Source organism: Anolis sagrei, chromosome Y, assembly GCF_037176765.1.
Source record: "Anolis sagrei isolate rAnoSag1 chromosome Y, rAnoSag1.mat, whole genome shotgun sequence".
In the NCBI taxonomy this organism is placed as follows: Eukaryota; Metazoa; Chordata; class Lepidosauria; order Squamata; family Dactyloidae; genus Anolis; species Anolis sagrei.
The window spans coordinates 73,074,884-73,088,764 of record NC_090035.1 but is presented as its reverse complement, the minus strand read 5'-3'; the positions used below and the strand labels follow the sequence as shown (position 1 = coordinate 73,088,764).

General features: G+C 44.9%; 1 protein-coding gene across 2 annotated transcripts in view; it reads left to right on the top strand.

The window, feature by feature from the left end:
• Positions 1-13,656, top strand: part of LOC132780035 (UDP-GlcNAc:betaGal beta-1,3-N-acetylglucosaminyltransferase 8) — a 42,286-nt gene extending 28,630 nt beyond the window's left edge. For both annotated transcript variants that reach the window (XM_067461608.1, XM_060783564.2), the window contains exon 2: positions 9,805-13,656. In XM_067461608.1, coding sequence (XP_067317709.1) covers positions 9,815-11,044 — 1,230 coding nt within the window. In that variant the 5' untranslated portion in view covers positions 9,805-9,814 and the 3' untranslated portion in view covers positions 11,045-13,656. The remainder of the gene's footprint in view (positions 1-9,804) is intronic.
• The last annotated feature ends 225 nt before the right edge of the window (positions 13,657-13,881 follow it).

Here is a 13,881-nt window from a genome sequence, read left to right as displayed (position 1 = left end):
AGTACAAGGAGGAGGAAATACGTGAGTAGAGATGCTTCAGATTGCACTACATCATCGTAACCTTCTACCTGTTTACCTGAATATCCTAAAGGCACCAAATCCTGTCAGATCTTAAATGCCAAGCAGGATCAGTTCTAGATATTCCTTGGATGGGAGACTGCCATTGAATACCATGTACTATAGCAGTGGTTCTCCGCCTTCCTAATGCCATGACAGATGCCAAGCAGACTCAGTCCTGGATATTCCTTGGATGGGAGACTGCCATTAAAAAGCATGTGCTATAGCAGTGGTTCTCCACCTTCCTAATGCCATGACAGATGCCAAGCAGGCTCAGTCCTGGATATTCCTTGGATGGGAGACTGCCATTGAATACCATGTGCTGTAGCGGTGTTTCTCAGAGTTCCTAATGCCACGACCCCTTAATACAGTTCCTCATGTTGTTGTGACCCCCAACCAAAAAATTATTTTCGTTGCTACTTCACAACTGCAATTTTGCTACTGTTATGAATCGTAATGTAAATATCTGATATGCAGGATGTATTTCCATTCACTGGACCAAATTTGGCACAACTACCCGATACTGGTGGAGTTGAGGGTGGGATTGATTTTGTCATTTGGGAGTTGTAGTTGCTGGGATTTATAGTTCACCTACAATCAAAGAGCATTCTGAGCTCCACCAATGATGGAATTGAACCAAACTTGGCACACAGAACTGCCCTGACAAACTGAAAATACTGGAAAGGTTTGGTGAGCATTGACCTTGAGTTTTGGAGTTGTAGTTCACCTACATCCAAAGAGCACTGTGGACAATGATGGATCTGGACCAAAATTGGCACAGATACGCAATATGTCCAAATGTGAACACTGGTGGAGTTTGGGGAAAATAGAACTTGACATTTGGGAACTGTAATTTCTGGAATTTATGATTCACCTACAATCAACAAACATGAATACTGAATATACCCAAATGTGAACACTGGTGGAATTTGGAGAAAATAGACCTTGATATTTGGGAACTGTAGTTGCTGGGATTTATAGTTCACCTGCAACCAAAGAGTATGAATACTCAGTATGTCCAAATGTGAACACTGGCGGAGTTTGGGGGAAACAGACCTTGACATTTGGGAGTTGTAGTTGCTGGGATTTATAGTTCACCTACAATGAAAAAAACATGAATATTGAATATACCCAAATGTGAACACAGGTTGGGTTTGGTGAAAATAGACCTTGACATTTGGGAGTTGTAGTTGCTGGGATTTATAGTTCACCTACAATCAAAGCGCATTCTGATCCTCACCAATGATAGAATTAGGCCGAACTTCCCACACAGAACCCCCATGACCAACAGAAAATACTGTGCTTTCAGGCTTCACAACCTCTGAGGATGCTTGCCTTAGAGGCAGGTGAAATGTCAGAAGAGAATGCCTCTAGAGCATGGCCATACAGCCTGAAAGAACCTACAACAACACTGTGTTTTCTGATGGTCTTTGGTGACCCCTCTGACACCCCACCTCACGACCCCTCAGGGGTCCCGACCCCCAGGTTGAGAAACACTGTCCTAAAGGCACTAGATCCGGTTTGATCTTAGATGCCAAGCAAGGTCAGCCCTGGACATTCCTTGGATGGGAGACTGCCATTGAATACCATGTGCTATAGGCGATATTTCAGAGGAAGGAACTGGCAAAACTACTTCTGAGGATTCCTTGGATAAGAAAAGACAAAAAATTTAAGTCGACAGGCAACATGACTGTTGCCTGTTGACATAACATCACTTATTTACTGGGAAGCAAACCCAAAATAGGACTTACTCTCTGATAAATATGCGCATGGCGTGCCTGGGCGCATGGCAAAGGAAAATACCATCCTTAAAATATATTTCCTTGTGAAAGGTGCTCAGCCTGACAAATGTTGAGTCAAGGAGGAAATGGTTTGGCTGTGCCTCGCTTCTGCTTCGTGGTTCTCTCTCTTGAGGGATGGAAGAAATTACAGGGCGACCGAAGGCGGCTTGGGAAAAATGCATTAGCTCCCAGTCTGTGAATGCTTTCAGCCGGGCGGGTGGCGGCGATCCGAGTCCTTGTCTCTCAAAAGAATCAGATTAGAGTGAATTATGGAGCGAAATCAGGAAGTGGTGATCTTCGTTTTATCTGCCTATGATAGAGAAAGTTGCAAAACAGAGGAAGGCACAAAAAAAAAGGAGAAAAGGATGCTTTCACACGGTGGGTGATGTCCATGTAGATTTTATTTGTTTAATGTATTGTCGAAGGCTTTCATGGCTGGAATCACTAGGTTCTTGTGGGTTTTTTCGGGCTATAGAGCCATGTTCTAGAGGCATTTCTCCTGACGTTTCGCCTGCATCTATGGCAAGCAAAACAACAGAGAGGAAACAACCAGGCACAGATTAACACCTCCCAGCAAGAGATTTTCCCAGGCTCAGGCAGGCCTTCAAATGCTAATGAAGATGATCAGCTGAAACATTCACACCTAGCTCCAAAAGACAAGAGTCCTTTGTCCCACCCCAGCCATTCCACAGATATATAAACCCTTTGTCCTAATTCCAACAGACCTCACTACCTCTGAGGATGCTTGCCATAGATGCAGGCGAAACGTCAGGAGAAATGCCTCTAGAACATGGCTCTATAGCCCGAAAAAACCCACAAGAACCTAACACCATAAAACATTAACACATAATATAAAACCATAACAAGAACAATCTATATAAATAAAAATGTAATGTTCGTTTGTGGGATTAACAGAACTCAAAAACCACTGGACGAATTGACACCAAATTTGGACACAAGTCACCTAACAGCCCAATGTATGTCCTTCACTCAAAAAAACTGATTTTGTCATTTGGGAGTTATACTTGCTGGGATTTATAGTTCACCTACAATCAAAGAGCATTCTCAACCTCACCAACGATGGAATTCAGCCAAACTTGGCACACAGTTCTCCCCTGGCCAACAGAAAATACTGGAAGGGTTTGGTGGGCAGTGTCCTTTGGTTTTGGAGTTGTAGTTCACCTACATCCAGAGAGCACTGTGGACTCAAACAATGATAGATCTGGACCAAACTCTACATGAATACTCAATATGCCCAAATGTGAACACTGGTGGAGTCTGGGGGAAAATAGAATCTTGACATTTGGGAGTTGTAGTTGCTGGGATGTATAGTTCACCTACAATCACAGAGCATTCTGAACCCTACCAATGATAGAATTGGGCCAAACCACCCACACAGAACCCCACAGCAACGCATGGCAGGGGACAGCTAGTAAAAACATAAATCAGTTGTGTCTCCTAATTAAAAATATTGTCCAAGCTCATCGTCCAGTCGTTCCATATTCATAGGTCTTTTACATTGCATTTTCAAATGCTTGCTCAAACAGCCAAGTCTTGACTCTTTTCCAGAATGTTAAGAGGAAAGGGGCTGATCTAATGTCCCTAGGAAGGGTTTTCTATAGTTGAGGGGCCACCCCTGAGAAGGCCCTGTCCCTCGTCCCCACCAAACATTTGCCAAAGAATGGTTTGACTGCAACAGAGCTGGATAAATTAACTTGTTGGACTGCAGGACCCAGAATCCACAAACCAATGGCTAAACTTATTTTTGTTTCGTGCCCTGAAGTCATTTCAAACGATCACAGGAGAGAGGACGTGACTTGCTCAAGGCTACCCAGTAAGTTTCCATAGCCATTGAAGATTTGAATTCTGATCCTTAGCTCCACAGGGTGCATTTACACTGCGGAATGAATGTAATTTGACACCAATTTAGCTGTCATGACTCAAGGCTATAGAATCACAGAAGTTGTAGTTTTCATTGGAAGAGATCTCATGGGCCATCTAGTCCAACCCCCTGCCAAGAAGCATATGAAATGAAGCAACCAGGTTAGCTCAGTCAGGTGGAAATGAACAAAATTATTTTGAATTTTTCCCAATACTATCTGAAGGCTTGTTCTAAAATGCATCCAGGAATTATCATAGTATAGAATCCTGGAGTTGGAAGAGACCTGGTGGGCCATCCAGTCTAACCCCCTGCCAAGAAGCAGGAAATTTGCATTCAAAGCACCCCCGACAGATGGCCATCCAGCCTCAGTTTAAAAGCCTCCAAAGAAGGAGCCTCCACCACACACCGAGGCAGTGAGTTCCACTGCTGAACAGCTCTCACAGTTAGGAAGTTCTTCCTAATCTTCAGGTGGAATCTCCTTTCCTGTAGTTTGAAGCCATTGTTCCGCGTCCTAGTCTCCAGGGGAGCAGAAAACAAGCTTACTCCCTCCTCCCTATGACTTTCCCTCACAAATTTATACATGGCTATCATGTCTCCTCTCAGCCTTCTCTTCTTCAGGCTAAACATGCCCAGTTTGTTAAGCCGCTCCTCATAGGGCTTGTTCTCCAGATCCTTGATCATTTTAGTCGCCCTCCTCTGGACACATTCCAGCTTGTCAACATCTCCCTTCAATTGTGGACACACTATTTTGATATGTTTTTGATATGTTTTGTATTCACTTAGGCATTGAATGTCAGTCTTCTTATGTGTAAACTGCTCTGAGTTCCCTTGGGGAAATAAGGCGGTATGGAAAATAATACTAATACTACTACTACTACTAATAATAATAATAATGCCAGAAGTGCTGACGTCTCACCAAACAACACCTCCGAGGATTCCTTAACTTTGATCCATGGTGGTAAAAGTGGTGTCAAACTGCACTTATGGTCCAATGCTGAAACCATTTCAGCAAAGGTATAATGGTGCTCCATGCAGTCATGCTGGCCATATGAACTTGGAGGTGTCTATGGACAACACCGGCTCTTCAGCTTAGAAATGGAGATGAGCACCAACCCTCCCAGAGTTTGATACAACTGGACTTAATGTCAGGGGAAAACATTTACCTTACTAAGAAGTAAATTCTGACCAAACCATGAGTCAGCCTAATTATCCTGATCGACTTTGGTGGTTTGTTAGAAACACAAAGTGGGGAGGAAAAGAACTCTATGTCCCATCTTTAGAGCAAAAAGTAGAATATAAGTGAAATCAATATGTATATAATCAGTGCCACATGGGCATGGATGGTGTTGGGGATGCATCATCTGTCCGGAGCCAAACCAAAGGGAAGGCATGACTCATGTTGGCACCGAGGCCTGTATATTCCTTTAATGCCAGTGCGCTGTGATGTGGGATTTCCATCCTGTGCGGCGGGTATGTGTCTTATCATGCTCTGTGTCTGATGGAGCTCCTCAAAGGAATGCTGCTGGGATTTATATTTAGCGTTCTCTTGGCAGAACAAATGCCCTGGGTGTTTGCAGATAGGGAACAGCTATCCATGAGAGGAGTAGATGTGAAATGCTATATATCCTATATTTAGGTTTTTTTTTTGTGTTAACGTTTATACATTCCCAGACCCCTTGGTGGCACAGTGGGTTAAACCACTGAGCTGCCGAATTTGCTGACCTAAAGGTTGGAGATCCGAATCCGGGGAGAAGGGTGAGCTCCTGCTGTTAGGCCCAGCTTCTGCCAACCTAGCAGTTCGAATACATGCAAATGTGAGTAGATCAGTAGGTACCACTCCAGCAGGGAGGTAATGGCATTCCATGCAGTCATGCTGGCCACATGACCTTGGAGGCGTCTACGGACAACGCCGGCTCTTCGGCTTAGAAATGGAGATGAGCATCACCCCCAGAGTCAGACTCGACTAGACTTAATGTCAGAGGAAAACCTTTACCTTTACCTTTATACATTCCAGTCAGACGTGAGCACCTGAAACTGAAAATAGGTATAGATCTCTGCTAGTAGATCAAGATCTTGTTTACTGGTTGTGTCATGTCACATGGCACAGTGATACTGTTGTGCATCTGATTGCACAATAAATGATAGAACTTTGTGCACTCCTGTTGCACAAGTCATCACTACCCTTGGCACAATCAAGAAAAAACCAAGTGGAATGCCACTTTACTAGCTCTAACCTGACAAGATGTGTTTAACAATATTACAAGATGTGTAAAACCATTTAACAGCCACGATACATACTTCCCACAGGTATGGCTGAACTCCATTTGTACAAGAATCTGTAGGTATCAAATTCTGCAACTATCCTTTGGTTATGCAACTCTGAGTAGAGAAGTTCTTATTGCAGTATTTCTCAACCTGGGGGTCAAGACACCCCCCCAGGGGGGGGGGTCAAGAGGGATGTCAGGGGGGTCACCAAAGACCATCAGAAAACACAGTATTGTTTGTTTGTTTGTTTTCTGTGTAGGAAGTTTGGTTGCTGTTACAGGACGTCCAACTCTTTGTTTGTCACGCAAGTCAGATGTTCCCACCTCAACATCTTTAAAGCACCGGGATTGTGGCGCAGCTGGCTGAGTGTCAGCTGCATTAAGATCACTCTGACCAGAAGGTCATGAGTTCGAAGCCAGCCCAGGTCGGAGTGAGCTTCCGGCCAATTTTGTGTAGCTTGTTGTCGACCTTTGCAACCTGAAAGTTCCATCTGTCAGTTCCATCTGTCAAGTAGGAAAATTAGGTACCACCTATGTGTGGGGAGGCTAATTAACTAATTTATGAGGCCATAAAAAGACTCCAGCAAAAAAAAAAAAAAAAGCACTCCAGCAAAAAGCATGCGGGGAATGCGGAAGTACTTAATCAGTGCCACAGATGGACAATGAAAGCGACAGCTCCCCTGGCGGCCAGAAAAAGTTAAATAGCCTCTGTGTATGTCTATATACATTGTATGTCTAATTGGCATTGAATGTTTGCCATATATGTGTACATTGTAATCCGCCCTGAGTCCCCTGTGGGGTGAGAAGGGCGGAATATAAATTCTGTAAATAAATAGATAAATAAATAAACTTACTCGCCCAAAGACTCACAGTTCTCACATCAACACGATCACCATAAACAGCTTGCATTCGCTGATGAATCTCCTTTGGTGTGACACCTTCTGGTGTCAAGAATTCAATGACTGCACGTTGCTTAAGTTGCATTGACCAACCATCTGCGCAGGGTTCCATACTTTGCACTTTAACAACGCAACCGTATAATGCTAAGGCTTCCCGCCAAAATGGAACTGTAGAGGAGTCTACTGAACAAGCCAGTACCTGCTGCATACCAGTACTGCCAACTGTTGAGGAGTTACGAAGGGGGAGGCATTACTTTTCATTCAACCCTCGTAGAATCATAGTTGGAAGAGACCTCGTGGGCCATCCAGTACAACCCCATTCTGCCAAGAAGCAGGAAAATCACATTCAAAACACCCCTGACAGATGGCCATCCAGCCTCTGTATAAAAGCCTCCAAAGAAGGAGCCTCCACCACACTCCGGGGCAGAGAGTTCCACTGCTGAACAGCTTTCACAGTCAGGAAGTTCTTCCTAATGTTCAGGTGGAATCTCCTTTCTTGTAGTTTGAAGCCATTGTTCCACGTCCTAGTCTTCAGGGCATTATTGCTATACATAAGCTTTACTGGTGACAACTAATGGAGCAAATGGCATATATCAGAGAAGCATCCCAGCCCTTTTGCTAACAGAGTCATCTCATAGTCAATGCTACATTGGATACACTGAGTTTTTAAAAGGAGATTTGCCTTGACTTGATTGTACGAAAACAAACCAAGCTGCCCAAATCGTAAATTGTGACCTTCCATCTCTCCAAGCCAAATCCATTGTTTCAAGCAGAACAAAGAAACATGGGAGGTTAGGGAGAGAAAACTCCACCATGCAAGGAAATGAGCTCCACTCAAGCTGAAATGGAAGCAGGCCAAGATCGCGAGCACTTAATATTTAACAGCAACACCAAAGTGGCAGAAGGGATTTTTAAAAAGCGGCTTATGGGAAATGTCAGAAAGCACGGAGAAGAAACCTTGGTTAGTGCCTCTCTTCAGTGGGATTTGTAGCTTCCTTCCAGAATTTTTAATACAGCCTTTCATTGTTCTTTTGGTAAGTTGTTTACAGAAACCTCAAATATCAACAGGGATTTTCTTGAAAGAATCATAAACGTGGCCTTTGAGAGCAGATGATAAAGATGATCCACTTTCTCAGTTGCTGGTTCTCAATGACAATATTAGACAATTATTATGTTTTGCTTAACTGTCTACAGCACGTTACTGAAGAATCAGCATGGTGCAGCGGTTTGAGCATTGGACCAGGACCTTGGAGACTAGGGTTTGAATCTTGGCTCGGCCATGGAAACACATTTGGTGACTTTGGGCAAGTCATATTCTCTCGGCTTCAGGTGAAGGCAAGGACAACCCCCTCTGAACAAATCTCGTCAAGGAAACTCCATAACAGGGTCACCTTAGGGTTTCTATTATTCTGAAATGACTTGGTAACAGTAACAAAGTCATATGGCCATGGTCTAGAGGCATTCTCTCCTGACGTTTCGCCTGCATCTATGGCAAGGGTTTCTATTATTCCAAAATGACTAGGTAACAGTAACAAAGTCATATGGCCATGGTCTAGAGGCATTCTCTCCTGACGTTTCGCCTGCATCTATGGCAAGCATCCTCAGAGGATGCTTGCCATAGATGCAGGCGAAACGTCAGGAGAGAATGCCTCTAGACCATGGTCATATAGCCCGAAAAAAACCTACAACAACCCAGTGATTCCGGCCATGAAAGCCTTCGACAATACAGTAACAAAGTCCATAGTTTACTTACTTACTTAGGTGATCCCTCATAGCTCGAGGGTGATGGTCTTCCAGATGTGGCTTCTTGGCGGTGGATTTGTAGGTTGCTGTGGAGCCCTGTTCTTGATCTACATGTTCTCCCACAGATGAAAGGCAGTCCTGGTCAGGGTTGGCTTGACATACCTTCCTATTGACACCTTTCTTCCTCCATTCATGCCTCTTTGAATTCTGCAGCACTGCTGTCCTCAGCTGACCTCCAGTTAGAGTACTCAATGGTCAGGGCTTCCCAGTACTCAGTGTCTATGCCACAGTTTTTAAGGTTGGCTTTACGCACATATTTAAATCTCCTTTTCTGTGTATTGCAGTGGTTCTCAACCTTCTTAATGCTGCACAACCCCTTAATACAGTTCCTCATTGTGGTGAACCCCAACCATAAAATTATTTTTGTTGCCACTTCATAACTGTGATTTTGCTACTGTTATAAATTGCAATGGAACTATCTGATATACAAGATGTATTTTCATTCACTGGACCAAATTTGGCACAAATACCTGATACGCCCACATTTGAATACTGGTGGGGCTGTGGGAGGATTGATTTTGTCATTTGGGAGTTGGAGTCGCTGGGATTTATAGTTCACCTACAATCAAAGAGCATTCTGAACTCCACCAATGATTGAATTGAACCAAACTTGGCACACATAACTCCCGTGACCAACAAAAAATACTGGAAGGGTTTGGTGGGCACTGACCTTGAGTTTTGGAGTTCACCTACATCTGGAGAGGACTGTGGACTCAGACAATGATGGATCTGGAACACACTTGGCACAAATACTCAATATGCCCAAATGTGAACACTGGTGGAGTTTGGGGAAAATAGATCTTGACATTTGGGAATTGTAGTTGCTGGGATTTATAGTTCACATATACTCAAAGAGCATTCTGATAGAATTGGGCCAAACTTGGCACACAGTACCCCCATGACCAACAGAAAATACTGTGTTTTCTGATGGTCTTTGGCGACCCCTCTGACACCCCCTGGCGAGCCCCCAGTGGTCCCAGCCCCCAGGTTGAGAAATGCTGCTGTTTTGCCTATTCTCTGTTTGGAATGTCCTACTATTCAGCTTTATTGCATGAGCCTGGATCCTAGTCCTTTCCCAGTTCTCAGTTTTTGTTTTGCTTGTTTTCTCACCTCCTTAGGAAGAAGAGGATGAGAGGCTCACGATGCCTCACAGTGGCCACTGCTCTTCTGACGCTAGTAGCCCTCAAGGCCTATATAGAGTGGACTGCTGAAGAGGAGGAGCGCTTCCCAACTCCCCACGGAGCCAGTTGGCACAGCAACTCCATCACATCCGCCCAGCCCTCAAAAGAGTCACTGGTATTCACCCCACAACACTTCAATGCTTCCATGCAACAGCTACGGCAAAGCATCCCAAGGGCCAACGCTTACTGGAACGAGAAACAGCATCGTATCTTTCGGATCTTGGAAGGTGACTTGGAAAGCAATGCTTCACGGGACGAATGTTTGGGTTCCGGAGCTGCAGACAGAGCGTCCAAGATCAAAGACTTTGGTTCCTACTCGGAGCTTTACAGGAACTTCATTCTGTACGACGAATGCCGGACTTTTCCACTCTTGATCAACCAGCCCACCAAGTGCACCCGAGTTGGCAAGAACCACACTTTCTTGCTCTTAGCCATCAAATCTTTGCCTGGAAACTTTGCTGCCCGCCAGGCTGTGCGGGACACGTGGGGACAGGAGGGTGCCCCTGGCGGGTTACCCGTCCGCACCGTTTTCTTGTTAGGCACGGCCCAGGGCCGGTCTGGACCTCGCTTGCAACATCTAGTGGAGTACGAGAGCCAGCTTTTTGGGGACATCTTGATGTGGGACTTTGAGGACACCTTCTTCAACTTGACCCTGAAGGACAACCTCTTCCTCAGCTGGACGCTGGAGTACTGCCGACATGTCAGTTACATTTTGAAAGGGGACGATGACGTTTTTATCAACACACCCAAGGTCTTGGACTACTTGGGGACTTTAGATGCTCAACAACCACTGTACATGGGGCAAGTGATGGCAAATGCTTCGCCGTTCCGCATCCGCAAGAGCAAGTACTATGTGCCGGAATCGTACTACGTGGGTCCTTACCCGTCCTATGCCGGAGGTGGTGGCTACATTTTCTCTGGATCACTAGCCCGATGGCTCCACTTTGTATCTCGGCACATAGCCTTCTACCCTATCGATGATGTTTACACAGGGCTCTGCTTTCGAGCCTTGGGCATCCGCCCCGAGACTCACCCAGGCTTCCAGACTTTCGATATTGCAGAGAAGGACCGCGAGGACCCTTGTGTACACAGCAGGTTGCTCTTGGTGCATCGACGTAGCCCTCAGCAGACACTTCAGCTCTGGAAACGAATCATGGACTCAGAACTCAAGTGCTGAAGGGAGTCAGGACTAGCAGACCTCTGAGTGTGGAGGTTCCAGGAGCAATGGGAAGCAGAGGCAGGAGTGGCATGCCTTCTGCATCCCAAATGGGTTTCTGCTATGCATCCTGCATGTGGCAGGGGCTTGAGCATGACCTCCTTAAATTACAGACTTGGAGACAGTGAATATGTGAACTCCAGTGACTAAGGAATGGCCATTACTTTCATGCCCAACTCACAAGCTCCTCAGAACCAGTTGGGTTGGAAACAAAAGCACTAAAAGGCTGGGCCATTTCAGTTGGCCTCTTCTTAACTTTGTGCTCAGGGAACCATCGATCCACTCTGGCAGGGAAGAAAGGGAGGAAGTGTGTTAAGTAGGTTGTTGGGTGATGTTTGGAAAAGGGGATGAATACGTCACCATTTTCTTAACAGGATTACTGGAAGGGAAAATGACTAGAGCTTAGGTCAGAACTCCCAATTGGCATCAGTCATGAACCACTGGCAGTATGTCCAACTGAAATGGACTTCAAAGTTGAGGAACTATTTGATATCTTGGCAAAGAACTGTCCTTTATGGATCAAGGCTGGAATTGGATCAAATCTACCCCTTTGGGTTTCCCATTGACTGTGTCCACTTCACCATGACACCATCGTTGGATGATTTGCCATCTTGGGGCTGTTCTTTCCCCCACAAAATATGAAAGGTTCTTCCATAAAATGTTCTCCCTGGCATTTAAGAGCTTTCAGCTGAATTATGATGGCATTTTTAGTTCTGGCCTACTATGGGAATGTGGTGGTGCAGCGGGTTAAACCGCTGAGCTGCTGAACTTGCTGCCTGAAAGGTTCGAATTTGGGGAGTGGGGTGAGCTCCTGCTGTTAGCTCCAGCTTCTGCCAACCTTAGCAGTTTGAAAACATGCAAATGTGAGTAGATCAATAGGGAAGGTAACGGTGCTCCGGGCAGTCATGTTGGCCACATGATCTTGGAGGCGTCTACGGACAGCGCCAGCTCTTGGGCTTAGAAATGGAGATGAGCACCACACTCCAGAGTCGGACACGACTGGACTTAATGTCAGGGGAAACCTTTACTATGGGAATAAATACTGGCAAACTTCTCTGAAATTGAATTCAAGCCTTAAATTAGGTTTTCCAGACTTCGAATAGGTTGTTGGGTAGATTGTTCTTAATTTAAGATGGTTTCTCTGGATGTTGCTGGATTACAATTCCCTACTGCCTTTGCCAATGCAGGCAATATATGGGAGTCCCACAACATCTGGAGTTTGGCACAACCTCTGTACTTAAACCCAATCTTGTGTCTTTCAAGGAGAAGCATTTGCCGACATGTGCTTTAAAAAGTAAGTTACTACATCTAAAAACAAACAGAGAGCCATGGAGGACAGCAGTGGCAGCTCAAGGTTAGGAATGTTTCTCAGGTCTTCCTGGCTGAAATGTGAAAGGATTTATAATACATCCTTATGATTTCCATTGCTAAACTCAGCCAGGTTTGAAGCTTTGTAGTCCCACTTCCTTTCAAGTCATAACATTTCAGGTACTTTCAAAGAATGCTTGCTGTGAAAACTTCAACCATTCAGTAGAAGTGTGAGTCAATGGAAACTTTAATCTGTTGTTGAAGGCTTTCATGGCTGGAATCACTGGGTTGCTGTGAGTCTTCTGGATTGTATGGCCACATTCCAGAAGCATTCTCTCCTGACATTTTGCCCAGGCATTCTCAGAGGTTGTGAGGTCTGTTGGAAACTAGGCAAGTGAGGTTTATATATTTGTGGTATGTCCAGGGTGGGAGAAAGAACTCTTGTCATTGGAGTACATGCCCCCCTTCCCTCGGTGTGGGAAAGCTTGATTCCACAACCATCACTATAATGAGCCCTCCTCCGCAAATAATCTGTCTCTTTCTTATCTCGCCTGAGTTTTAATCAGTTTTAATGTCTCTCTTTTAACCATTACATGTAGCCCGCCCATTGTCGTTGTGATTGTGCCTATTGTAATTCTATATTGCTATGTTTTTACATGTTTTATGTAATTATGTTGTTGTCGTTTATTGTTTGCGTTTTCGGTTTTATTTTATTGTAATTTGCTGTTTGGGCTTGGCCTCATGTAAGCCGCTCCGAGTCCCCATCGGGGAGATGGTGGCGGGGTATAAATAAAGATTATTATTATTATTATTATTATTATTATTATTGTCTGTTTGAGGCAAGTGTGAATGTTGCAACTGACCAGCTTGATTACCATTGAATAGCCTTGCAGCTTCAAAGTCTGGCTCCTTCCTAAACTGGGCTCATCAGGCTAATGGAGACTCCACCACAGACATTAGAAGAGCTGCAAGGCCAAGAACAATCCACAAGGGTAAAGTCAAAGATCCATCCAAAGGAAAAGTGTTCTTCCCCTACATCAAAGGAATCACTGGCATCGTAGCGAAGATGATGAAGAAACACAACCTACAAACGATCTACAGACCCACCAAGGAAATCCAAAAAATGCTACGTTTAGCAAAGGACAAAGGGAATCTCTCACCTCTGCAGGAGTCTACTGTATACCATGCAGCTGTGGACAAGTCTATAGAGCAGTGGTTCTCAACCTGGGGTCCCCAGATGTTTATGGCCTACAACTCCCAGAAGTCCTAGCCAGTTTACCAACTGTTAGGATTTCTGGGAGTTGAAGGCCAAAAACATCTGGGGACCCCAGGTTGAGAACCACAGCTATAGAGGGACCTGCAAACGCAGCAGTGCCCAAACACGGATCAAGCAACATGAAAGGCACTGCAGATTAATTCAACCTGAGAAGTCAGCCATAGCAGAGCACCTGATGACCCAACCTGAACACAGCATACCATTTGAGAACACA